The sequence below is a fragment of the Phoenix dactylifera genome, chromosome 17 (assembly GCF_051530095.1).
Source record: "Phoenix dactylifera cultivar Ajwa chromosome 17, Ajwa_hap1_PhDact_Kaust_v1.1, whole genome shotgun sequence".
In the NCBI taxonomy this organism is placed as follows: domain Eukaryota; kingdom Viridiplantae; phylum Streptophyta; class Magnoliopsida; order Arecales; family Arecaceae; genus Phoenix; species Phoenix dactylifera.
This window is the reverse complement of record NC_143206.1, coordinates 9,196,098-9,223,816: the sequence shown is the minus strand read 5'-3', so window position 1 is coordinate 9,223,816 and position 27,719 is coordinate 9,196,098. Positions and strand designations below refer to the sequence as shown.

General features: G+C 39.3%; 2 protein-coding genes across 5 annotated transcripts; one reads left to right on the top strand and one right to left on the bottom strand.

The window, feature by feature from the left end:
* Positions 1-5,436: 5,436 nt before the first annotated feature.
* On the bottom strand, positions 5,437-7,274 carry LOC103714420 (uncharacterized). The gene is made up of 2 exons (XM_008801662.5): positions 6,663-7,274; positions 5,437-6,581 (listed from the first exon to the last, which is right to left on the bottom strand). The coding sequence occupies exons 1-2, from the start codon at positions 7,016-7,018 to the stop codon at positions 5,927-5,929; spliced, it is 1,011 nt and encodes a 336-aa protein (XP_008799884.2). The 5' UTR covers positions 7,019-7,274; the 3' UTR covers positions 5,437-5,926.
* Positions 7,275-15,195: 7,921 nt separating this feature from the next.
* On the top strand, positions 15,196-27,160 carry LOC120103919 (B-box type zinc finger protein with CCT domain-containing protein). Of its 4 annotated transcripts, none has more exons than XM_039132864.3 (4): positions 15,196-16,403; positions 17,327-17,539; positions 26,281-26,561; positions 26,682-27,160. In XM_039132864.3, the coding sequence occupies exons 1-4, from the start codon at positions 15,693-15,695 to the stop codon at positions 26,812-26,814; spliced, it is 1,338 nt and encodes a 445-aa protein (XP_038988792.3). In that variant the 5' UTR covers positions 15,196-15,692; the 3' UTR covers positions 26,815-27,160. The 4 variants fall into 4 exon arrangements, with proteins under 4 accessions (XP_038988792.3, XP_038988794.3, XP_088569337.2 ...); XM_039132866.3 differs by having other exon boundaries at positions 15,420-16,403; positions 26,287-26,561; XM_088713211.2 differs by having other exon boundaries at positions 15,573-16,403; positions 17,306-17,539.
* The last annotated feature ends 559 nt before the right edge of the window (positions 27,161-27,719 follow it).

The window sequence follows — 27,719 nt, the reverse complement described above, 5'->3', positions numbered from 1 at the left end:
AGATAATAAGAGGAAAAGAGCAGAGATATTAGTAGGTGGTCAGGAAGGATGGAAGGGGTGGGGGAAGTGGAATGTGATGGGTCACAAGAGAAGAGAGAGAATGTGAGGTGATCTCTCTCTCTCCCCAATTCAGTTGATTTGGGTTTAAGGATTCCAACGAATTTAATCTCTAATGTGATGGAGGGAGATGTTTAATCTCCATTCTTTATGCGAAGAAATATAGTTCCTAATACAACTCTTAGTTTATTAAAAAATAAATATTTAAATATTAAAAATATAAATATATGTTGAGGAAAATAACAGTCATTATAATTATTAGTAAATAACAGCTTCGGTAGGGCTCGCTACATTAGAATAACATGCTCATAGAACTTTGGTTGCAAGGGAAATAGCTTACTGAACAACCATTACATTCCAATAGCCACCAGAGATAAAAGGACTACTTGGCTCACCATGTCCTCTCCTCCAGCAACTGCAGCAGTTGCTGTGAGAATTAGCACTCTAACCCTGATATCCTTCCACTCATAAAAGAGCAATCACCAGGGAAGTCCCCTGCCATGGAAATCCACAGAATGCCTACTGGCTGAACAATATGTTTTGGAGACTCTCATAATTTAGGGGTGGCAATACTTATCCAATTAACCTATCAACTTGTTATTAGTCGGATTAGGTTACCTTTAAATCTAGAGTTTAGACCCATTTCGAGTTCAGGTTGACAAATTTTTAATCTGTCTTGCATTCGATCCGATCCAACTCAATTGCCACCCCCATTCATGATCAAGTTCACACTTGATTCGTTCGACTGCATGGTGAGTGTGTCCTTAAAGCCATCCATCTGCGGCACCATGTTCAACCTGGAGCACCAGTTTGGTGCTGCAGTTGTAGGAGGTAGCTGGGAGCCCAACGTAGTTAGCTACGTCACTGCCTTACATGGGCAGTAGAAACACGGTTTAGATTGGTGTGGATTTAGAGCTACCTCAAGCTGCCAAACACCTACCTTTCATTTGCCATCATAACATTGTCATGGCCACCATGAACGACAGGGAGCCTAAATGCTGAAGGCTGCTTGGACCTGCTGTCAACCAGCAGAGGCTCAGATAATTAAGAGTGATGCTCAAGATTGCTATCTTCAGACTAATTGGAAAGAATCCTCTGATCTGTAGCCAGGGGTTAAATAGGCCACTTACTGTGATTAATTCTTGCATACCTTTGTTTATAGTTTTTTCACTTTGTTGATTCAGATTTCATATCAAGGGCTTTGAAAGAGGATAAAAAGACCTAAGGGAACAAGGATGAAAACTATGAGAAAGGATTTGTTGAAAGGTTTCTTCGGATTCTGCTGTCGAAGGCTGTTGTTTTTTTTTTTGGTGCATCGGCGCCTCACACACAACGGGTGTGAGTGTAGCCCAAAAAGTCAGAAAGAAGCAAAACTGCAGAGAGTCTAGAACCGGGCTACATGCGTCTCAGATAACATCTCCGGAATATTAGGCCACATAGGAGGCCCCCAGTCCACAGCACAGTTAGCCTCCCTGTACACATGAATAGCCCGAAATACAATACAGTCGCCCAGAAGGCGGCGAGTATCCTGAATCAACCGCATGCTCCCATCAGACCGCCTAGAGCTCAGGATCTTCTCGATCACCGTGGTAGCATCCCCCTCAAGAATGATGTGATCCGCACCCAGCACCTGTCTCGCATAGGAAACACCCTCTCAAGCAGCTCTAACCTCGGCCCCGACAGGGGTCTGGTCGAAGGCTGTTCATATTGGTCCTTTTGTCTTTGCATTTGTGAAACCTTAGACTTCTCACTAGTCACTAGTAGGAAACTAAAAACTAGTATCCGATACAAACCCTAAACATATCTAAGTATGATGCATCTAAGTATCATGTCGAATACGGTATCAGATATAGACAATATCCAATTTGAAGCATCTGTGCTTTCTAGCTGGCTATACTAGGAAGCTTCACAATTACATATAATCTTGCGTTTTAGTTACAACTCAACGTACAATAAAACCATAAATCAAGCAGTAACAGCCAGTTTGAATCTGCTCATTCATCCCCACGCCGCTCGTCGATTCTAGCAGCTGCACCTAAACGCAACCAAACAAAATAAATGTAGCTGGAGTTGTTGTAGCTCCAGCAGCATGCAACTCCAATGCAACCAAACAAATAAAAGTAGTCTGGAGTTGCTGTAATTCAGCGGCATGCAATTTCAATTGCTAAGCAACTTTGGTCATGACAAACCAATGATACCCGAGTGAATGCAAGCATAGTATTACGAATAAATGTTTTTTTGCACATTATTAACATTAAAAAAAAAAGGTCAAGCAAAATATTTAGGGAGAATTCTTATAAATAATAAGCTACTCTTTTCTCAAGAAGACAAATTTATTAAAGTAGCCACTTTTCATTAACGAGCCAACATGAAGAAGACATTGATCCTTTCATTTCTCTGATAGAAAAGCAACGATATTACAAGCTAGAGGAGAAACATTAAGAAAACCACAAAAACTAACGTTACTAATACAAGATGGTATATTTTGTAAATGAAAAAAATAGATTTCTCATTGAAGAACAGTATAAAATTTTTCAGGCAATAGTAGTGTCTAAATCCATACAATTCACTTAATTTTGGAATTTTTAATTGAAGTCGGCAAGCGATTTGCTGACTTCACTTAAAAATCCCCAAATTTTTGAAGCCACGGTCGGACCTCTGTTTCGTTCGAAACAGAAGAACCAGTTGCGGCCTCCGCCGGCCCCCGCGGCCCTTCCTCTCTCTCCCTCCCCCGCTCTCTCTCTTTCTCTCTTACCTTCTCCTTCTTCAGCTCCGGCAATGGGTCTCGTTTCCGTTGTCGAAACCATACACTGATACGGCTCGGGACAGCCGGAACCGCCCGGTTCGGGACGGTTCTGCCGACCTCGATAGAAATTTTAAATTTTCAGTGTTTTGCCACATGAGTGTGTGTGGCATAGCATGACTTGGCAAGGTTCGATACATAGCGATGATTACAAATGTAATATGGCACACGTAGGCGTATTCTCTCATATTGTCTTGCAACCCATTTGCTTTATTTGAATTCTTATCTTTTATATTGTCATATTTATTTTGAGTCATTTAACTTGATTTTCTTGCATATTTAACATGTGATATTACCATTTATGCACCTAAGAGACTACTGTTTTGTGTTTTGACCATTATGGCTTGAATGGTTTAATCAACTAGTCATTTATTCTACAATGTGTTATTCATTCCATCATTGAGTGGCCTAGAACAACTATGAAAATGGGACATTGTCTCTAAGATTGAAAAAAAATGAGCTCTCTCTCTTTTTCATCTCTCTGCTATTGGGTTTTGGGTGATTTTGGAATACTGTTTGGGTTCGAGTATCACCTACTGTACGCACACTTCGTGGGAGGATCATTGTACCTTGGAAGAAAGCCTCCAAGTAAACCGTGCACCAGTGGGGCGAATCTTTCTCTAAGACCACCTTAGGGCATGCCTCGATTGATAAGCATTTTTTCTCCTTTTTATATTACTACATTCTTACTAGCCTTTCCCCTACTTTATGTATTATTTCCTACATACTAAGCCTCCAAGATATGTTGAGAATTGAAAAAAAAAAGATAAGCTTATTTAACTTTATGTTCTTCATTATATGCCATTGATGTCATTTCTAGGCCTAGCAATGGCTATATAGTTTAATTATAAGTTTCTAACTAGAACATCTTTCAAAATATAAACAGGGCTAGTGAATTCATTGAATTTAAAGAATTTGAAAGACAGACTATAAAATGATGTAGGAACGACATTTAAATGAAGAAGGGGAAATTATTAATATAATGACAAGCTGGCAACAAGACCCATTTATGATGTGTGACACTTTATCTCTAAGAAAATACTTGTTGCAACCCCTTACTGATAAGCTCCCTTCCCTGCCCCCCAACTAGTTAATGTAGCTTCCATATAAGACATCCAGACAAAAGATGAGATGCTACCTTTTCTACATTGTGTATTCTTTGCAATATAGTGTCCAACCATCAACTATTGCTATGCCAGCTATCAGCGACTCTCCCTCAACAAACTCTCAACATCAGAAATAACAAAAACATAAGCAATAATGACTACAGGTGTCAGCCCAACACCAAAATTATTCTCTTCTTCCTCTTATCACTTCCCAATTTTATCATAATTAGTTTATTTCCAATTTGAAATGAATGATGTCTCCAGCCAAGCAGTTAGATTGTCACTAAGAAATACTGCAAGCAGAGTTACCCAGATACCTTCTATTTTATGGTTATAACGGAAGCTCAATGACAAGATTATTCTCTTTGTTCTCTCAAATTCCCTTTTTTAACATAACTAGTTGATTTTCAATTCAAACTGAATCAAGTTGCCAACAAGAAATGTCAGTGTGTAAGGCAGATTCTCGTTCTAGAACAAGATTGGAAATTGGAAACCATTTTATTGCTCAATAGAGACCCATAATGTAAGAGTACCTGCCCTGTGGTTAATGAATGTAAGGAATAGTTCGATGGTTCGAAAGAAAATATGGTCTTGCTTGGAGGAAGAAGTGTTCTTCTAAAGATGGTGCAACACAATCAGAGTAATCAAATTCAATTAGAAGAAGAGAAAAAGGTTTGCAATCACTTAAGGCAGGCTGAGTTATGACTCCCTTAGACAGAAAAACTTCGAACAGTAAGTTACAGCAAGGAAGCCTTGTGGTTTCAGGTGACAAGAAGAAAATAGAAGTACGTGAAGAGGCACAATTTGTGTGTTTTCCTTGGATGATTTTTATTTTGTCGGGTAAGAAGGGTTCTCAAACAAGTGCAGCTTCAGAATAAAATTTTGTCTTTTCAATGTATTGGATAAAGTGAGCATCAGGAAAGCCACAGAGACTGCTAGAATTTAGAGAAAGGATAGATAACAAGGGTAAGAGTGCTGAGATATTAGGTGTATGTCCACAAACTTTCAAATTGCTTCGCATAGAAACTTTACCAATTTAAGGTTAGGTATTGCGAGACCTTGATACACTGTTTGCCTTACCCAGATATTCATTGCAATAAGAATAATAGACTAAATGTTATATTTGTTGTAATGTGGCAAAACAGGGAGACCATGGAACTGAGTTTTGCTCCAAAAAGACCTGGATTGAGTATTCAGGTCTCTTGGAAGTTGGATCTTGAAAGACAGCACTAGAAGTTCAAAAGAGAGCTGGAATATAGAATAGATTGGGAAGACAAACCCTTACCTTGCTTATACATATTCAGAGGGAAAAAATTGCATCACATTAGCAACCACATTAAATCCATAACCATTTTAAAATCACGGATTGAGGAACTTGAACATGCTGTAATAAGAATGCATTGCAGGGATACATACACCATATCAATCATGCCAATCACTGGCACAGATCAATTGAAGGAGGCATAGACATAGTCTTGGCACATGCAAATATATATAAGCGAAAGACAAAAGCACCCAAAAAACAAACTGTTTGTCTTGCAGAATAAGAAATGGAATTGCACTAACTACAAGACTTTTTCATCTACCAATGGAAAAAGTACAGCTTTTCAAACCTGGTTGAATCTACTGCTAACTTGTAATAAGGGTCTATTGCAGATATTTGTGCAACTAGATGAACTATTGAATAGAACAAGAAGTAAACCAAAGATTGCAACTGCCTCACCGAGATAATCTGGCATAACAGAGAAACATTCAATCCTTCGCCTTTTTTCCCATCAGACTCCTCAAGGGATACCTCCAAATGAATTCAATTGCCCTGCCGCATTGTGTAGCCAAAGCAGACAACCTTCCATGGCAAAGCTCAGATACTGATAGTGCCAATGAAGATCATTGCCATCTCCAGCTCCTCTTTAAAATTCTCGTTAGAACAGCGAACAACTACTCGAAAAACGAAAAAACTCTAAGCTTTGGGCCTTCTGAACTCAAACCAAATCTCATAGTGGTTAAACAGCAAGCTATCATGGGTGTGCTTTCCAACATACTCCAATCCCAGCTTCTTCAGCCGTCTTGTACACTCATCACCGCCAAGTCTCGAGCAGAACTTGATGTTGTGGGAGACAAAGATCCGACCTTTCTGGGGCTTTAGCCTGTCCACCAGCCTCTCCAACCCGACCCAGACGAGAGAGTCAGGCATGTGGAGGAACACAGCACTGGCATAGATGAGATCGTAGGAAATGCCATCGCCGAAGCGGGTGAACTCCATGTCGTCCCCGCGAAGGATATGCGGCCGCTTGTGGAGGAGGCCCTGGGAGGGGAGCTCGTAGCGGAGAGCGGCCATGAGGGAGAGCTCGTCGCGCTCGAGGCAGTGGAAACGGGCGGGGTCGAGGTAGCGGATGAAGTGGAGACCGACGCGGAGAGTGCCGCAGCCGATCTCCAGGACAAGGTCGGAGGGGGCAAGGGCGACGGCATCGGCGAGGAACTCGAAGATGTCGTGGCCGCCGGCCCACGGCTCGCCGTAGTTGCTGTGGTGCTCCTCCACCAGGAGCTCGCCGGGGCAGGGGAGGGCGGTGTGGTTGCCGGCATCGTCGCCCACGTAGTGGGAGATGCCTTTGAATCTGTAACCGAAAAAAAAGGTTTCGTAGGAGGATTTGCACCAAAGAGAGCGAGGGGAAGGGAGAGACGGCATGATGACTTACCGGCGGAGGTCTTCGAGCTGCTCGGCGCGGGTCCGGGGGTTGATGCCCTTGCGAAGGGAGTGCCAGGCGGCGGGGGAGGAGGGGGGTTCTTGGATAGAGTTGAGGCTGAGCTGAGATTTGAGCCAGGCGATGTCCTCCGGTGTCGGGGAGATCCGTTCCCGGGATCTGGGGTTGGAGATAGAGGGGGTAGCGCCGCCGCCTCCGGCGGCGATGGTGGAGATGGTGGTTGTGGGGCAGGAGGAGGAGAAGGAGGGGGAGAGGGAGGGAAGGAGGAGGAAGAGGAGGAGGGCAGTGGTGCAGGACACAAAGAGGAGGAGGACGGGGACGCTGACGCCATTGGAGGTCGGAGAAGCCATGGGAGGAGGGTGGGCAGAGGTGGAGAGGATTAGAGATCTAAGGACGCAGGTGGTGGTGGTGTTCGGCCGCCGAGGTGTTCGACGGCGGGCCCGCTACCGTGGGCGCACCAGTACGTGCGGCGACACCAACACCGACAGATGGGCTTCGGTGCGGAAGTACATGGACATCCCGTTGGACGCCCACCTTGGTCCTGATCTCCGGCAAAAGGTTCGAAACAACTACCGATACTCAGTTTTACTTCCACCGGCTGATATCTCGCACTTGTACACATGGTCATTTATTTATTTTATTTTATTTTATTTTATACATCAACGATTGGGATCCTTGGTTTGATGATGAACCAAGAGATGCTTCGGCTAGGTGACCGGCTAGATCCAAAAGGGCACCGGCGGCATGGGCCACAGATTGGGTAGCCTCGTATGTGGCCAGTCACTCCAAGAGAGCTCTATGGGTTAAAAAAAGAGAGTTGTCTAGAGCGCTCAGTGATTTACTATTTTTTGGCATTTTTAGATGTGGCCGTATCAGAATTATATGGAACATTTATTTTAGAAAAAACAATTCAAAAGATAATGAAAATTAAAAGACTGCCCGGCCCTTAACAGAGTGAAAGGAGCCCTTGATTTCATAATATTAGCATAGAAGATAGAAGTGTTTCTTACCACCTTCACTGATGTTGGCTTAAGTGATTGAAAAATTCGTTCATTTTGAGCAATCCACAGCTGCTAAACCATGTAAGCCAGTATAGCCTGCTTCTCCCTCTTTACCTAAATAGTGGATAAAAGATCCAGTAAAGCCGGCAAACAGGTGGGTTGAGAGACCTCAATCCACATTTCACTAAAGTTGCTGCCAGCATAAAAAAGCAAAGGGGCAAGAGATAACAATATGCTGGCAATCCTGTATTTGGGAACAAATATCACAAATTTGCGGCTCCGAGGAGATCAGACCTCTCTGATGTGACAAAGATTTGCATGAAAGTTTCAGATAAACAAGCTTCCACCAGAAAACTCTAGTTCTTATGGGAACCTCTAATTTCCAAACACAAGTACAATTTAGATCAAGATTCGCCATCTCAGTACCGGATCCTGTACCGGTGCCATACTAGTACAGTCTCGGTATGATACAATGCAAATTTTTTTTGACGCACCGAATATCGGTACACCATCCGTACTAGATACCGATATCGAATTAGTACGGTACAGTATGCCCTATACTGCTTGGTTCGGGTCAGGACGGGTGTACCATGATCCAAATTACATATTGGTTGCATATAATTATGCAGCAAAGATGAAACATCTTTGAGAGGCACATATTTGAGTCTAGAGGGAATCCACCCCAACTGATTAGAATATCTACCTTGCGCAGGGGAAATTTGGCTGATGAGATCCATCATATCAGCACTAAACAAAGTAGCTAGAATGGGGATATCCCACTGTTTTTCAGCAGTAAGCAAATCAGCCACAATAGAATCCAAGAGGTCAACATTTATGCCAATAAACCTAGGCCAGTGGCTTATAGGAGTCGAAGATGCCAATGTCCCACAAGAAATGAAATTGAGCCTGAAGACTATATTTGCATAACATTCCCCAAATGGCTGAGCACCCTTTAGGTCTTTCATAGCCAAGCCAAGAACACTTAAATTTATAAATTGCATGCACAGCATCGGCCCACAAGGACTTCAGCTGAAGAATCAGTTGGGCAGTAAGCTTAAGGATTAAAGCATGTTGCCTATTATAGATTGAAGGTTTACTCGGCCCCTCTCTACTCTTAGGAGTACACACAGAAGCTTTTCATGTTCAACTGGATGTCCTTGTAGGTCTGTATTTTTTAGGTTTCTTGGTCTTGTATAAGTATACAGAAGCGATATTCTGACCTTACATGAACACTCTCTGGGACAAAGAAATCATGCGAGACATAATACTTTGCATCCTATTGGCTAATATTTTTACCATAATTTTGTGGACAGTGTTGCATAAGCTAATCGGGCAAAAGTCCATAACTTGCATTGGATTAACTTTTTTTTGGAATTAGAGTGATGTATGTTTGTTTCCAGGAGTTTGGCACTGAGTCAGTCCTAAAAAAGAATTTGATGGCATGGATCACCTCACTTTTAATAATTTCCCAGAACTCCTCGAAGAAAAAGGGTTGAAAACCCATCTGAACTAGGAGCTTCATCAGGATTCATGCTTATAATTGCTTCCTCTATTTCATCCTCAGTAACAGCACCTATAAGCATTTCATTTTGGAAGGAAGTAACAATATTCCCATCTGTAAGAAGTTTATTTGAAATTTGAGAACAACCGTTACAAATCTTTATTGCCTGGTCCTTAAAGTCTTTCCCGTTGAAGAACTCAGCGGCTATCAACTTGATTTCTCTACCAATTGAAGAAATCAACGGACGGCGGTTTCAAAACCATCTTGAATAAAGAGACGTTGGGCTCCAACATCTCTTTGGGTGATGCCCAAAAAGTAACCGAGAGGGAGAGAGACAGGTGCTCTGATTCTTATCTTCCTAGCGGTGATATTTTTTTGGTTTTTCTTTACAGTTTCAAGCAGAAAAATAATAATAAAAGAAAGGCCTTTCAAGCCCTGTTTTCTTTCTTTCTTCCATCCTTTCATCATCTCCCACAAAACTATCGTATACGAGCATACAAAAAATATCCTGCCGAGTTCAAAAGAATTTGTAGTACTGTGCACGTCTACAAATTCAACCGTCCGTTGTATTTTGGGGAGGGATCGCCAGAATCCAGTGCACGTAAGGAGGCGAATCTCTTTCAAAAACAGTGACTACACGCCTCGGATCGATTACAGGTTCTATTTATTTTATTATGGATCGAAAGAAAACGACGTCGAAGAGATACGCATCGGAACTGGTTATTTCAGTGAAATTAAATTACTTGTGGTTTATTTGAGTTCTTTTGAGGCGATCTATATTTACATCAATTTTGAAAGAGATATTCGTTTTCCGAAACACAAAGATGGATAAATTTAAGAACTCATTAAACAATATCTTGAAACCTGAGTCATTCGACGAAAAGAATTTTGTTAGATGGCAAATAAAGATAGAGTCTTAGTTAGACACATTAGATCTATATTATGTGGTTTCAAACAATCCTTCAACTAAGGACCCAATGGATCATGAACCCAACAAATCAGCTGCTAAATACAAAATTAATAGAGATGATTGTTTGTGTAAAAGTTTGATACTTAATGCTCTAAATGATAACTTATACGATATCTACTCTAGAGCTAAAGGTACAACTAAGATGCTGTGGGATGAACTTGAGTCGAAGTATAGTAAAGAAACCGAATCAGAAGAAAAGTTTATCATAAGAGAATATTTTTCTTACAAAATAATAAATCACAAATCAGTAATTGATCAAGCACATGAAGTCCAGAATATAGTGGCAAAGATTATAGCAATGCGTATCCCTATTAATGAGAGAATTCAGGCGGCAGTCCTCATAGAAAAGCTCTCATTTTTCTGGATGAATTTTAAGGTCTCTTTGAAGCATAAGAGACACTCTCTCTTTGGATCAAGTACTAGTGTCTCTTCAAATAGAGGAATAACCATAAACAGGACTTGGGTAATGACTCAGAAGTTAGTGCAAAGGCAAACTTAGTAGAAACAAAGAAAACTAACTTCTCGAGGAATAAATCCAAGAAACACTTTGAGAAGCCAAAACCAAAGATTTAAAAGAAATAGAGCAAGAGAACATGTTATGTTTGTAGAGAACCAGAACACTATGCCAAACAATGTAGACATAGAAAGGACAAGGTTAAGGGACAAGGTGACAAAGTGACTCCTCAGGCAAACATGATAATCAGTTCTCGCTCTACTGGAACTGAGGACAGGTTAGTAATCTTAAAATTTGAGTTAAATCTGGCCCACAATCTAACCAAATAGTGGATTGATACAGGAGCTACTGTCCATATTTGTTCCGATATTTTCTCTTTTTCTTTCTACCAGGAGGTTAAAGGGAGAACTGTGACTATGGGCAACTCCAGACTCTAGTGTTGCACAAGTGATTGGAGAAGGAGAAGTAAAATTGAAGTTCACATCTAAAAAAATTCTTACTCTCCATAACGTGCAACATGTGCCAGATATTTGCAAGAATCTTGTTAGTGGTTTTCTTTTGAATCAGTTAGGCTTTAAATTAATATTTGAATCAAATAAGGTTGTAATTACCAAAGGTGAGACATTTGTAGGGAGGGGTTATGTTGCTGATGGGTTATTCAAATTGAGTATATTACTATGCAACAATATGAAGAAAAATGTCTTTTCTCCACTTGTTATGCATATCGACTCTTTAGAGATGTGGCATGGTAGACTTGGACACGTGAATAACAATACCCTCAAAAGAATGATGAGTTTAGATTTAATTCTTAAATATAATTTAGAGAAGAACAAAAAATGTGAAATTTGTGTTCAAGCTAAACAACCTAGAAAACCATTTAAATTAACAAGTAGAAGTTCTAACCTACTTGATTTAATACATAGTGATATTTGCGAGATGAGCGATATTTTGACAAGAGGAGGAAAAAGATACTTTATTACTTTTATAGATGATATATCAAAATATTGCTATGTATATTTAATAAAAACTAAGGATGAAGCCTTAGAAAAATTTAAAATTTATAAATCAGATGTTGAAAATCAAACCCAGAAAATGATAAAAGACTTAGGTCAGACAGAGGAGGAGAATATAGTTCAACAGAATTTAGAAAATTTTGTGAAGAATATGGGATTATGCATGAGACTACTGCCCCTTCTTCTCCTCAGTCAAATGGAGTTGCTGAAAGAAAAAATAGAACTTTTATTGACATGATTAACTCAAACTTTCTAGTTCTGGTCTTCCTAACAATTTGTGGGGTGAAGCTCTAATTTTAGCATGTAAAATACTTAACCGTATACCATTTAAAGATAACCAGAAAATACCACATGAGTTATGGTGGGGTAGAAAATCTAGTCTAAAATATTTCAAAGTTTGAGGTTGTCTTGCAAAAGTTAAAATTCACTCTAGCAAAATGACTAAATTATCTCCTAAGACTTTTGATGCAGTTTTTATAGGGTACGCGGAAAATAGTAACGCATACCGATTCTTAGTAGTACGATCAGATGTACCTGACATTACACCAAACACTATTAAAAAATCGGATGATGCAGTATTTTTTGAGAATGTGTTTTCTATGAAAGAAAAGAGAAAGTTAGAAATAGAAGAATCCTCTAAATTACAAAATGATAACACTGAAACAGAACCCCAAGTCGAACTTAGACAGAGCCAGAGACCTAGGATAAAGAAAAACCTAGAAGATAACTTTTACACATTCCTTGTTGAAGATGAACCTTTAACATATACTGAAGCGATGAAATTTAGTGATGCACCTCTATGGGAGGAAGCCATTAAAAATGAGATGGAATCAATCCTTTCACACAATACATGGGTGTTAACCGACTTACCTCTAGGGTCTAGACTACTAGGATGCAAATGGGTCTTTAAAAGGAAACAAAATTCTGATGGATCCATTGGGAAATACAAAGCTAGATTAATTGCTAAAGGTTTTAAACAAAGAGAAGGAATGGATTATTTTGACACTTATTCTCCAGTCACTAGGATAACTACAATTCGAGTGCTTATAGCATTGGCAGCATTATATAAACTTGAAATCCATCAGATGGATGTGAAAACTACTTTCTTAATGGCGAGTTAGATAAAGAAATTTATATGAAGCAGCCAGAAGGTTTTGTAGTTCTTGGTCAAGAGAATAAAGTGTATAAGCTAGTCAAATTCTTATATGGATTAAAACAATCTCCTAGACAATAGCATGAAAAGTTTGACCAAGTCATTTTATTATATGGCTTTAACATTTGTGACTTTAATAAATGTTGTATATTGAAAAATATTTGATAGATTTATTATTATCCTATGTTTATACGTAGATGATATTTTAATTTTTGTTAGTGAACATATCACAATTTTAGAAGTAAAAAAATACTTAAGTGACAATTTTGAGATGAAAGATCTAGAGTTAGCTAAAGTAATCTTATGAATTAGAATTATAAGGACACAAAATGAGATTATTCTGAATCAATCTCACTATGTTGAAAAGGTATTAAAAAAATTTGAGTACAAAAATTGCAAGCCAGTTAGCACCCCATATGATCCTAGCATAAAATTAAAGAAAAATGGTGGGGACAGTATTTTCCAATTAAAGTATTCTTAATTAATTGGAAGTCTTATGTATTTATCTAACTGTACAAGACCAGATATCTCTTATGCTGTAGGAAGACTGAGTAGATATACCAGTAACCTCGATAAAACACATTGGGATGCAATAGAAAGACTTCTTAAATATTTGAAGGGTACTATTAACTACGGGATATACTATTCTAGTTTTTCCATTGTACTAGAAAGGTATAGTGATGCTAACTGGATCTCTGATTTCGAAGACACAAAGGCTACTAGTGGATTTGTTTTTATACTAAGTGGTGGTGCAGTCGTTTGGAAATCTTTCAAGCAAACCTTGATTACTAGATCCACCATGGAGGCTGAGATGGTAGCCTTAGAGTTAGCTGGTAGAGAAACAGATTGGCTTAAGGGTCTGTTATCAGATATTTTCATGATAGATAGGCCTATTTCTGCTATTCTAATTAACTGTGATAATCAGGCGACTATAGCAAAAGTGAAAAATAAAAATCACAACTCGAAGTCGTCTAAGCACATTGAGCTTCGACATAAAATTTTAAGAAAGCTCACCTCTATTGGAATTATAACTTTAAGTTATATTAAATCAGTGGAGAACTTGGCAGATCATCTGACCAAGGGCTTGTTGAGAGGACAAGTTCAATATGCTTCGAAGGGGATGGATTTAAAGCCTATTTTTGAGTCACCATCAGTGGCAACCCAACCTATCTGACTGGAGATCCCAAGATGTAGGTTTAATGGGACAAACAAGCTGACTGAGTGGCTGGTAGAAGCACCAAATTTAAAGTGAACTCGGTCACTACCCATCTCTATGGAGCAGGTGCTCAACTGTACTAGATAGAAGGATGGTGTAATGCCTTAATGATATCAAGGCTATTATAGCAGGGTATAGAGTTGTAGTATATCCTTGGAGATATCACTGATGTGAGTGTGACTGTGGGGCTGCAGTTAAATAGAGAATTAAGGCTTGTTCTCTAAAAAACACTCACAAAACAAGATACCTGCGCACGGCCGTAATGCACTACCCCGATGGAACTTGCATGCAGGGTCAACTCTTAGTTGTTCGGTATTCTCAAAATCTATACATAAAGTCCAAATTTAAAACTTTGTTCACTTCGGACTGGTGTGGATGGCGAAATACCAACTAGATGAAGGTTCAAGTCCGGAAGACACCTTTCATCGAAAGCTAAATATACTGATTGCTTGTACTTTGAATTTTCAAAATTTTTGTCATTTTCAAAATTATCTTAAAATTTTCCAAAATTTCAAAAATGGTGGGGAATGTAAGAGTTTTTTTTTTGAAATTTGAGAACAACCGTTACAAATCTTTATTGCCTAATCCTTAAAGTCTTTTCCGTTGAAGAACTCAGCAGCTGTCAACTTGATTGCTCTGCCCATTGAAGAAATCAACAGACGGCGGTTTCAAAACCATCTTGAATAGAGAGACGTTGGAGCCCAAAAAGTAACTGAGAGGGAGAGAGACAGGTGCTCTGATTCTTATCTTTCTAACGGTGATATTTTTTGGTTTTTCTTTACGGTTTCAAGCAGGAAAAAAAAAGAAAGCCATGTTTTCTTTTTCTTTTTTCTCTATCCTTTTGTCATCTCCCACAAAACTATCATGTATGAGCATACAGAAAATATCCTGCCGAGTTCAAGAGAATTTGTAGTACTGTGCACGTCTACAAATTCAACGATCTGTTGTATCTTGGGAAGGGATTGCCAGAATCGAGTGTACGTAAGGAGGCGAATCTCTTTCAAAGACAGTGACTACATGTCTCGGACCGATTACGGGTACTATTTATTTTATTGTGGATCGAAAGAAAACGACATCGAAGAAGCACGCATCGGAACTGGTTATTTCAGTGAAATTAATTACTTATGGTTTATTTGAGTTCTTTTAAAATGATATATATTTACATCACCATCAAGTGGAATCCATAAATCTTGTCCATCTAATTGCAACCCCCTCTCTGTTTAAAAGGGTTAATAAGCGGAGCTCGAATGGCATCGACTTCTTCCACCTGCTCCCTTGAATCATTGTATAGGCCCATGATCCTGTTCCTTCTTTGAAGTACAGCAGACAGATGAAAAAATTTTGCGTCTCTTTCCTTGAGCCAGAAGATTCTGGATTTCTGCCTCTAAAAGATTTCTTACAGTTTAAAAATATGAGGTACATGTGATCACTCCCAACCACTCCCATTTGATTCGAAAAGTATGCAACTATCTTAGTTGGTTGCACTCACGTCAGGTTAACGTGAGCGGCCGTTTTATCAAAAAGAAGGAGAAGGAGAAGAAGGAGGAGAAGGAGAAGAAGAAGGAGGAAGAAGTCGTCCAACGGCCCTTCTGCCCCCGTCCAGGTTCAAATCCTCTCGTTCTCTCTCCCCCAGCGTCTCTTTCCGTCCGAGAAATTGTACCTACACCACGTGCGCCACGTGGCTCGCCAGGAGCTGGAGACGAGGTGATTGGCGTGATGTATGGCCACGTTGGCGCACGCCGTGTATGGGATAATTTCTCCGTTCCGTCCTCCTATCCGGTCTCCTCCCCTTATTTACTTCGCTTCTTCCCCACCGCCCATCCCACTCCCCTTCCCCCGTCCTCCCAAGAAATGGGCCAAGAGGAAGCCGCCAAAGCCGTGGACAAAGTAGAACGAGACGAAGGAAGAGAAGGAGAAGAGGAGGAGAAGAGGAAGGAGGACAGCTGCGACTTCTGCGGCGAGGCGAAGGCCCTGGTCTACTGCCGGGCGGACGCGGCGAGGCTCTGCCTCCGCTGCGACCGCCAGGTCCACGCAGCCAACTCCGTCTGCTCGCGCCACCCCCGCTCCCTCCTCTGCGACACCTGCCGCGCCGCCGCCGCCTCCATCTTCTGCCCCTCCCACCGCAGCCTCCTCTGCTCCAACTGCGATTTCGATGCCCACCGGGGCGGCGGAGTCGTCCACCAGGACCGCCGCCCGGTCGAGAGCTTCTCCGGGTGCCCGACGGCGGCGGAGCTTGTTGCGGTTCTTGGCGTCGGCGAGGATGCGAAGTCGGTGGTGGAGGGCACGGGGGATGATGGAGGCGGCGGGTGGTTGGTGGATGACGGATGGATGTGGGAGATGCCGCCGGTGTTCAGTCTCGACGATCTTATCGTGCCGACTACTTCTTGCCATGGCTTCCAAGCTACAGGGATTCCGCCTTTACCCAAGGTATTGGGAATGAAATTGCTTTGTTCCTGTTATGAATCTAGTTTTATTGTTTTTGACTTCTGTATCTTTTAGTTGCTGAATTTGTTACGGGGATGGTTAACAAGGGTAAATAATCACAAACATGAATTGGGTGTGAGTTATTAGAGGGGTTTTGTTTTTTTTTGTTTTTGTTTTTCTCTCCAGAAGAATCAAATAATGTTGGCATAACAAAGATAGAGACTAGAATCAAGAAAGAATATATCAAAAAGATGTTTCAGATGTTAACGATTTTGTATGTTTGTTTTGATTGGATCATTCCCAGATGTTGGTCTACTTTCAATTTGTGGGAATTGGTATGGCAATTTGTTTTGTTTTCATGCCTGCACTTTAGTCAAATTGATAGATTGGTATGTGCCTTTGAGAAGGGATCTATTAGGTGATTTTGTGTCTAACTTTGCTTTTCTATACTTTGTATGAAGGCATTGATATGAGTTACTTTATCTTCGTTCCCATTAACATTAACTCTAGCCATTAACGCATATAGCATAGCTTAGCATAGCATGTTCACAATCCCATTATATTTACACTTTTTGGGCAGTATGGTCTTTTCCTTTCGACCTCAATTACTTTCCGAGATGTGGTTTCTGATAATCTATGCAATGCTCTGTTCAGCATGTTTTCTGCTAGGTTAAGTTTCAAATTTTCTCTAGTTTTGTTCCATGTGCTGTCTATTTTGTTCATTAGCTCAGTATTGTTCCTGATTGCAAGGATTGTTGTTTTGCCTCTCATACGGGATAGTGGGTTTAGTTCTATCACTAATCTTAACATTTGGTTTGAAATTGCTTTTCCTATGATTCTTTTTCGAAAGAGAAACCTGTGGGTTGTTATTAGCTTGTGTTTAGCTGCAATTTAATTCTCTGAAGGCCTTTTTTCTTTGGCATCAGCACCGAAATTCAACTTGTGGAAAACATAAGGAAGAGATAGTCCGGCAGCTTCATGAACTTATTAAGTCTGAAAACCGCATGATAAATGATCATGACGAGCTTGAACAAGTTATGAAATTCCAGACCCTGGTACCACAGCAAAATTTTCAACTGGGCAATTTGCATTCTGATGTTGCTCATGATGGAACATGCATAGCTGTACCTGCTTGCGAGGTTTGATCTACTTTCTTGTTTCTGCTCATTTGAAGAATTCTGTGGCTCCTAGTATCTATTTTCTTTCACCTGGTGGTTACTGTGGCCACTATGGGAATTTACTTCTTCTGATTTGTGCCATTTACATTTATTTAGAATTTGGCCTCCCTCCTTAAATAATCTTCCTTGAGTATGTGATGCCTAAGCTTATTACTTCCATAGAAGAGTATTAAAGAACTGTGTTCTGCCATCTCTTGTCTCTTGGTTCTTGGTAGAAACCAAATGAATAACTTGCACAATGGGCTAATTTATGTGATTTTCTAATCATGATCTTCCTGAGTTTCTTTTGATTGCGGAAAAAAAGGAAAGATGCCCTCAAATAGTTATTCAATAAGAGCTATATTTTGATGTTGTTTGGCATGAAATGGTAGTGTAATAAAGTCAATCTTTTGAATTTATCGTAGTCAGACGAGATCTTAGCCTTCACTAATTCATATTGTCACAGACCTACAAGAGGTCTTAAGCAATTCAAGATCTTCATGTAATTCAACTTGTTTAATTTTCCAGTTATTCTTAAATAATCTAAAATTCTCACCTTGCCCAATTATTGTTGAAAATTAGGGCTCTGATGCACATGAGATGCACATGCTGCTTAAAGAGTACATGATAAAGTTGATTGTTAGTTTTAGAGAACAAAATTGGAGGCAAAAGGAGTCAATGAAGTTAAGAAGGACCAAGGGGAGTTGCACTCGGATGAATGGTAGTGATATAGATGGGCTGGGCTGGCTCATGTCAACCCATAGATTCATTGGACTTTACTGCATTCCTTTTGCCAAGATCTTTTATGTGACTAGGCTCAAGTAAAATTCATCATTACCTAGCAAGTTAGTATATTAACTAGGTCATCAATCGTTTTTCTTCTTTTCTGCTTACTTTTCTATAAGGTGTAAACAAGTGCTCCTCTTCCTTCTTTTAAGACTTCAGCACAACCAGCAATAATGGCATTAGGTGGCAGCTTGTTGAAAATTGTTATTTTTTCATTTATCTATATGTAGGTTCATTTTTCTTATTTTCTGCTTACTTTTCTATAAGATGCAAATAAGTGCTCTTCTTCTTTTTTTTTAAGACTTTGGCACAACCGGCAATAATAGCATTAGGTGGTGGCTTGTTGAAAAATTGTTGTTTTTCATTTATCTTTATATTGGCTAAAAGGATGCTTTAAAAATTATTTTTTCATGCTTATTTTGAAAAATCATTGTCCATTTGTATCAAAAACAATTACAGTTCATGTATGTATTACCTATCTTAATATTTTGCATTTTTTTTCATTCTTAATGAACTCCATTATCAAAATAAAAAAAAAAAAATCTTCAACCATTTGTTGATTTGGTAAGGAAACATCACATGGTACATCTATAACCTAGGCTTCATAGCATTTTGGAAAGGTAACATTTAAAATGCAACTTCCTATGTTAGCAATTTTCTAAAAGATGGCAGCCTAGGCTGCCTACATGCCTGTCATAATGTTTTGCATGATATGATTGTTGTGGATCACATTGATTTACGGATTTGTATTTAATGTTGTCAATTTGGTGCTTTCCGTTGACTTACTATATGTTATTTGTTATATAATGTTTCATTTTATGAAATAAAATTATTTTTTAGATTGCTCTTTACATTTATTATTTTTAAATATATTATTTTGGGGCTTCCTTAACCTCTGATCCCCTGCCTAGTTGCTAGACAGCCCCTCAGCCTACTGTTTTCTTCTCACAGCTATTTAAAACATTGGCTACTACTATTGAGAAATAAAGATAGAAAAATAAAATCATGGATATCAGAATGTAGGATGAGCTTTTATTCTTCATGTATTAAAAATGGCTTGTGATTGTGAGTGTTTGGCATATACTGAGGATCTAATAAAATCAAATTAATGGAGCTTTAATATCATGGAAGAGGCATTCATGTAGGATTTGAAACTTCTTTTTGTGATTTTGACTTTTATACAACATTTCTATGGTATTAAAAGGAAATGTGCAATATGTGGATCCACTACATGATCCATTTGAGAATAATGGTCAAACTTGTGGTGTTATCCATGTTAAAATTAAGCTGGACAGATGCTTCAAGAAATGACGAGGCACTTGACATGGAACCCTAAATTACATTTAGCAAGAGAAGTGTTTAGAACATACAAGGCTAAAAGAGTTGGGATGCAGAGAAAGGATTTCATATTATTTTCTCCTTTTGCATCTAGGGAGAGAGTGGATAAATTATCATAACAGCCACTTTGCTATTACATACCTGAGGCCATGATCAGTTGATGACACATATCTCAAGTAATTCCATGATATGATAGGTTGCATGATCATGACAGTATAGTCAAACAAACTTGTTGTATCATGCTTTTTGTACGTCAACTGCATTAGATATTCATCTGCTAGGGATAAAAGAAAGGAGAATTACTTACATTAAATCATTAGCATATGGTACTTTATTAAAAATTTAGACAGATATTGTACAAAGGATGGAATTCCGATAATTGGAAAGATCTGAATTTTGAAAAGTATTTTTCAAGTCATGGTATGTCGTACCGTACCATACCAGATGGTATCGGGCATACCGTACTGTACCAGTTTGATACCAGTACCGGTACGGATGGCATACCGATCCTCGGTACGCAAAAAAAATTCCATATCGTACCGTACTGATACTATACTAGTGTGGCACCGGAACGGGGTCCGATACCGGTACAGCGAACCTTGTGGTGGGGACGTCGCGTCAGTCACTCGCCTTCCACACCAATTAGCTCCCTTTTGCTCCTTGGCATTGGCCTTGTGATGTTGTGCCGCCTTGACCGATGGTAGGTAACGCCGGGCTGATGTGGAAATTCGACACTCTTGTCTTCTTCTAACTCCAAGTTTGACTTGGCTAAAAATGGAGGTTGATTCTCTCTTCGGAACTTTTAGCAATATTGGCCAATTGTAGACTACTCAAATGAATGATTGAGGCAACAAGTGGCTGCTTTGATTCGAAATAGAAGAAAGGAATTACAATAACTCTAAGAAGGGAGATATGTCCCAACCTTAGCCTAATCTAAGGAGGGTTGATTTATCCAACCTTAGACCAAGTCCCTAAGGACCGAAATTGGGCACTAAGCCTACCCAAGCCTTGCGGCCGAACACACACTATGGTGGCTAAACAATGATTTTCCCAAAAACTCCCAAACACTCCTCACTTAGGCCTTTATATAGGCCTTTACAATACATGAAGGATAGCCATGTGTCCTTGCGGTTCTAACTCCTTCTTGGTTGAATAAACTTGACGGCAACCGCTGTAAACTTGCATTGGTGTTGGCTGATGAGAGGGCATGGTTGCTGCCCGATTGCAGGGTGGTTTGGCCAGCAGTTTCTGGTGGTTTCTTGTAGTTTGCTGGCTGTGGCGCTGCAGCAGCCGCTGGGCGGTTCCTTTGGTTTGGTTGTGGCGGTGGCTCTGCGGTTGGTTGTAGCCTTTGCGGTTGGTTGTGGCCATGGTGCTGCAGTTGACTGTGGCCTTGCGGTTAGGCCGTGGCACTGCAGTTGGCTGTGGCCTTTGCGGTGGTGGCACTGCAGTTGGTTGTAGCGGTTGGTTGTGGCATGGCATGCTGGCCGGGTCTTTTGACGCGCGTGGTCTGGCGATCCGCGCGTGGGCATGGGCAGGCTAGGGGCCGCCCACTGTCTCTTGCGCTCGGTCGGTTGCCTTAGTTCGGGCACTGTGCCGAAGGCCCTGGGCGCTCGCGGGGCCTGACTGGGACGCGCAAGGATGGGCGTGCCCCACGCGCAGCCATAAGCCATGTGCTTGGGGCTGCTTGCTACGTGCCTGCTCCATGTGCACACGCGCGCCGGCCTAGGCCTGAGGCACCAAGGCCGCGTGCGCCGCGCGGTGTCCTGCGGTGCCCGAGTGGGTCGGGCGCCCATGGCACGGGGCGTGGCCGTGCCAAGCCCCTGCACGCGGCCTGTGGCTGGGCGCGCAGGGCCAGCGTGTGCTGCGCCCCGTGCTAAGGGAAACAACTTAACCTCGCCAGGCCTGACATGAGGTTTGGCCTGACATGGTGGTAGGGAAAAATGGCTGACCTCCAAAGTCATCAAGTGGGCACTTGGCGAGGTTGGGCTCCATCTTGGCCTCCGTCTTGGCCTCTTGCAATTGCTTGTCCTCCTTGGTTTGGCTGCCTTCAAGGGAAACAGTTAAGGGACCCTCATCTCCTTGCTTCAAGTCTTCACTTTGTGGCTATGACTTACACTACAAATAAAGCCTAAAAGATGGTTCTTTTACTGCTCATATATAGGAAGCCATCCAATTCAATAACCTCCTAGAGTCCTAGTTCATTTTCAGTAAAGTTTGTGATGGCAATGAATGATGATTGACACCTTGAAGAAGATTGACTTTTGAGTGACTTTTCAAAATTAGTTTACCTGAAATATTAACATGGTTATTAGTAAAATATTGTTATCCTTTTAAGTTGACATATCATGCTACATTAAATCAGTTCTGAAATTAGTGTAGAAGTGTATGCTTAAATTTCTTATTTTGTACAAAGTTTTAATTTATCTATATCTGATTTAATTTAGTTTTATTCAAATGAATGAAATCTATTTAGTTTAGATATTATAAGTTGCAAAATGCATAAGCACTACATACGCACCCACATATTGCAAAACGCTTGATACAGCTGCTTTTTAAAACCTTGCAATCTAGAGGGATCCTTTTGGGTTGGCTTAACAGGCCTGCCACTAGAGATAGACAAAGATTCTACATCACTCCAAAGAAAAAGTTCATTAACATCTATTGGATGAGCCCAAAGATATTTGAATGGAAGGCAAGCAAATATAAAATCTCTCAAGGAGTTGGACCTCAATCTTCTTTACGGAAAGCTTATATTTGCTCATGCCATCCTTTTGCTATATCAAGAAGGGAAATTCTAGGAACTTTCCTCAATGTGTGAGAAAGTAGGCTTGGTGAAGCTTTTTCTGGTATTGGTGATTCCTTGGATTGAACGAAAAGATGATATGGGTTGATAGTGTGGACTTGTCAGCAGTTGGTGACTCTCCAACAATGCAAACATTATCTCATCTCCAATATGCAGGTTGACTTTCTTCATTCTTTTAGCAAGATCTTTCAACTTTTTGAATCTGTAGGATTGTAGAGGCTTCACTGTTTATGCCAAATAATGCAATTGAAGTCATGACAATTTTGTAGAAATATATACATATAATAGGCTTCCCTAACCCTTTACCTTCATATTGACCATTCTAGAGTAAATGCATATAGGTGGGACCATGCGATACAACTAATGCTTTGATGTGTTATACATGAGGTTGATTTAGATACAGTCTGCATGTCATGAAAATTCTCCATTAGGTCATGTAGGTTATTGCATTCAGATACACTCCATCTTTTCCTTTTTCCTTTTTTTCTCCCTTCTTGGGCACTAGGTCTCCTCCTAGCCTACCTTGATGCCAACTAGATACTCAAATTTTACCTCCTAACGACAACCTAGCTGTCTTGATAACCTTAATAAGGATTACAATGCTTTCTCACTTCTGGGAATACCTAAGAGAATATTGAAAGGGTGCCACCTTAGTAAATGATGATATCCTGTGAAAGGGTGCCACCAAAGACATTTTGAAGAAAGAAGGCCATACAAGAGAACATTCTATGAAGCTAAACCACTCTTTGTTGCTTTAACTTCCCTTAACTTTCTTGTATGATCTATATTCTCAACTTCCTTGTAAAATCATTTTCTCTCAAACTAGTGAGATCCAAGAAAATTAGCATTCATAATGGATAATAGGATCTAATAAGTTAAGATTTCATAATGGATATGCATTAGTGCTATATATTTCTAATAACGTCCTTGGTCTCATAACTTGGTTCGTTTTAACTTTACACGTACTGATTTTTAAGACATTTTAATTGAAGATCAATTTTGATAAAGCAAACGCTTCAATAATCTTCAGCTTGGCTTGAATCCAATGAAAGCTAGCATGGAGATCCAGCTTATTCATGTGACCAAACCCTTTCTTAGTGATTGATTAGCTTTGTCATGGGTGGGCAAGTTCGAACAACCCATCAAATCTTTACCATTCTAATGATGCAAACTTTTTTTCATACTATCAGACTGATCAGGTTGATCACTGTAACCAGTCTAACCAAAATCTGAGGTTTTCTTCAAGAGATGGACCTTGATGTATCATGGTCACACAGGTAGTATAGAATAAAGAAGGTTTGAGTGAGAAACAAGTATGTTAGAAGAGGTGTAGGAGCTGCACTAGTTGAGAATAAAATGATGGCAATTGCTTGAGATGGAATGAGCAGTTCATTGGAGATCTAAGAGAAGCTACTGAAATATATTTTGAAGGGTCTAAGAGGAAGAGAAAAGCTAAGCTTATGTGGATAGAATTTGGAAAAGCATGTTTTTATTCTCATTTCATTTTCCCAGTGAAACCTTAGGTAGTTATCCCACCATTTTACCCAGAAAAAGAATTTGGAAAAGCTGGTGTAATATTGGGGATTATCTTTAATAGGAATATTTGGTGTACAAAGATCAGAAGTCATGCACAAAGACATAAAAAGCGAATGAATAGTTGGGACAAGACATGGTTTTTTTTTTTTTTTGGTGAGGGACAAGACATGATTATAGTAATAAAGTATTGTAAATATAGTTATATTTCTTGCTTTTATAATGAAAAAGAACATACTACAACATAAATTCTCTTTGCAATCCTTGATTCCTTAGTTATAGATCCTATTCCCCTCTAAGGAGACTCTCTTTAGTGTGATTTACAAGGCCTTCATATTGCCTGACATGTTGACAGAGAAAAGTTGATAGAAAATTGCTACACAGTGACACAAGAATAATATCCATTAAGATTGCTTGATACGAACCCATCGAAGAAGATTTTCAATATGCTTGAGATGCCCTTAGAAAAAAGGCCACGTTATGAAATTGATACAAGAGCAGGCTGCTCTCCTCTCATCTTAATTGTCCAGATTCCAGGCCCTTTCCTTTGACTATGTTTTTTGGACACTCCATTTTTAAGCTGTTTGGGAGTATCGACACTTTTGGACACTTAAGCACATGGCACGACATGACACGACATGGTTGGATACTCCACTTTGAAGTGTCTTACTGATATGAGTAAAAAGCATCTGACACTTTTTTTTGAAGTGTCATGCAGGAGATTTTTAAGTTTAAATGCTGGATACTTTAAATGAAGTGTCCTCAAGTTTCCTGGATACTTCAAAGTTCAAACAAAGTGTTCTTATGTTTTTGATATAAAGTTATCAATATTGTATGAGCACTTTAAGCAAAATGTCATTATATTTAAATGGAAATGTAATATATCTATCTATAATTTTAAGTCTCTTTATTTAAATAAGCATCAAAATATACAAACATGTGTATATGTATGTATTTAATATACATAAACACGCACATATATATATGGAGGCTGCCATGTTGACACTTGAGGACACTCATGACACTTGGCACCATGCCAAGTGTCTAGGTGAAACAGCCTTTGATCACAACCTAGCTCCCTTTCTTGGTCTTCTTTCTTCTTTCCCTTCCTCTTTCCCTAGTCCTAAGTCCTAATACAACCTTTATCGTTCTTTTTTATACTCGTACACATCAAACCAAGCTCTTATTATTGTGGATCTTCCCAAAATTACACCTAGTGCCTTGCAAAACACTGAAAAACAATAGCTCTTGGAGGTCTAGAGAAAGCATTGTGAATCTTCTGCTTCCGATCTATGACACATGATAGAAAATAGTCGCCTCGCTATGTGATATATTATCGAACCTCATATCTTGAATTCTCGTTCTTTGTACTTTCAAATTTTGATGCTTACACAATACATGTGTTTCCTAACTTCCAAACTTTTCAAAGTTAGATCTGAAGCACAACTAAAAGGAATAATTATGGTGATGGTAAGGTTGTTGAGGAGCTGTTGTGTCCTGGCCAGAAGAGATCATTTTTGTGCATCAGTTTATATGGATTTTGTAAGAATTGATTAATGAAATGTTTGACTATTACTATGTGTATTCAATAATTCTAGTCTTGGTAGGACATTCCGCGAGATGATAGGACGAGGCACCATCTCAAGTGTTAGGTTAGGACCGTCCTACCATTCTCAGAATCCTGTTAAGCACAACCTGAGACATCCCCCGTCCCATGTGTTGTGATAGGGTAGGATAGCGGCACATTCTGTTCCATAGAGAAACCAAGATGGCCCCGTACCACGGAATTTGAATGTGTATATTACAATGTTGACCCTAGACTAATCCACAAGACTTTGCAGGAATTGATCAGTAAAGCTGTATTGACTATTAGCTTCTGAAGTTGTGCCATTATTAATTAATTTATTTTAGAAATATAAGATTACCTGATTTGCTTCTCTAGTTTGTTTCTCCCCATCACCATTTTTATTTTTCATTTTGTTGATCTGTTAGCAACATGAATTATTTGTTGAAGCTTGCTCTAAGTTCTTTAATTCTTGAAAGTGCTTACTTATTGCATCCATGTTAAGCCCAAGAGGCTTTCGGTTGTGCTAGTTATAGTCCATGCTCCTACAATACCAAGTTTATTTTACTAAAAAAATTTAATTTAAGTGTATCCATTGTAGCTTTGATCAAGCAAATTTGACAATCTAGCTGTCACTGCACTCTAGAGTGTTGTAAATTTAGGACATTCATATTAAGAAGATATAAGTCGTTTTTTCAGTTCCAGGATAATGCACCTCAGTGGACAACTGATAAATTGGCAGCAGTATTTCCTGTTGAGCAAGATATAGGAGACTCCTCTATGGTAAACTTGTTATCTGTTGATGAGACTACAGACAATCAAGCAAATGCAAATAAAGCCAGTGTTGCTGACAGTGACACAGGGCATACTGTCATTAGACAAAACATACCATCATTACCACTCAAAAGTGGCAATGAGCTTGCTTTTGTCAACCGTGACTCTGTTATCTCACGGTACAAGAAGAAGAGAGAGACGAGGAGGTAAGTGGATTTCTAATCATGTAATTTTTTTTGAAGCAGTCATTTTTTGGCCTTGCATGATGCTTTCCGATACAATTGATATGTCAAACCTAGTTAATGTTCATTTTGTCAACCAAACAGATATGATAAACTTATACGGTATGAATCACGGAAGATTCGGGCCGATACAAGGATGAGGATCAAAGGGCGGTTTGCTAAGGCAAATCAAGTCACACAATTGGAAACAGATCAAACACCGAAGCTAGGAGATTAATCTGTACACTAGCACAACTCTCGCTGGTTCTATAGTCAACTCCCAACCCAGTCATCTTGCAAGAGTTACAATGTGAACTAGCTTATAGGCACTATTGTGATGGTGGTTGATTGTCTCATGCAGGCACTATGATCCGTCATGTGGCTAAGATGTGTTAAATATGTTATATATTAAAATGTAGAATGATGCTTATAGCTAAGAGCTGGTTGCTGTAATTAGAAGAACAACATTTTTTTTTCCTGGTGGAGAATAACGTTGTTCCTAGAAGTGAGATTATCCAAACTTTCATGTAATGTAATTCCACTTACCTTTTTGTTATATAAAATAGTATTGTGCTTTACTGAAATGATAACAAGACTACATTACATAATAATATAATATTACTACATAAATACTGATATAGTTTTAAATATTAATTATTATAGTATCATAATACTATATCAATAGAGAGGAGGTACTCGTTGGCCTTGTGTGGAATGAGCATTGGATCTAGAATAGGCTATGCCCAATCAAACCATTATTTGCATAGCTATTCTATGTCTAATTTGGAATAGCCTTATACCGACCTTGTATACCATTACCTGATGCACATTTTAGATCATGCCGCTCATTTTTATTTTATACTAGCAATTATATTGTACAAATATTATCATATAATATGGTAATGAATTACACAATTATAATATAACATATTATGCATAACATTACAACATATTAGAATATTTCAATATATTATATTTGTAGTTAATGATAAAAATATTATTATAATATCTACTATATTTACACTATATCTTGCATGTAATAAAAAAATAATATATATATATATATATATATATATGTATGTATATGGGTATGAATATGTTATATTATGATAAATTATTATATTGCATAATATTATATATTTA

Coding starts and splice junctions, on each gene's coding strand:
- LOC103714420 (XM_008801662.5), bottom strand. CDS start 7,018: ATGGCTTCTCCGACCTCCAATGGCGTCAGCGTCCCCGTCCTCCTCCTC. Junction 6,582..6,662: donor CAGCTCGAAGACCTCCGCCG/GTAAGTCATCAT, acceptor TTTCGGTTACAG/ATTCAAAGGCATCTCCCACT.
- LOC120103919 (XM_088713211.2), top strand. CDS start 15,693: ATGTATGGCCACGTTGGCGCACGCCGTGTATGGGATAATTTCTCCGTT. Junction 16,404..17,305: donor GGATTCCGCCTTTACCCAAG/GTATTGGGAATG, acceptor AATTCTCTGAAG/GCCTTTTTTCTTTGGCATCA. Junction 17,540..26,280: donor TAGCTGTACCTGCTTGCGAG/GTTTGATCTACT, acceptor TCGTTTTTTCAG/TTCCAGGATAATGCACCTCA.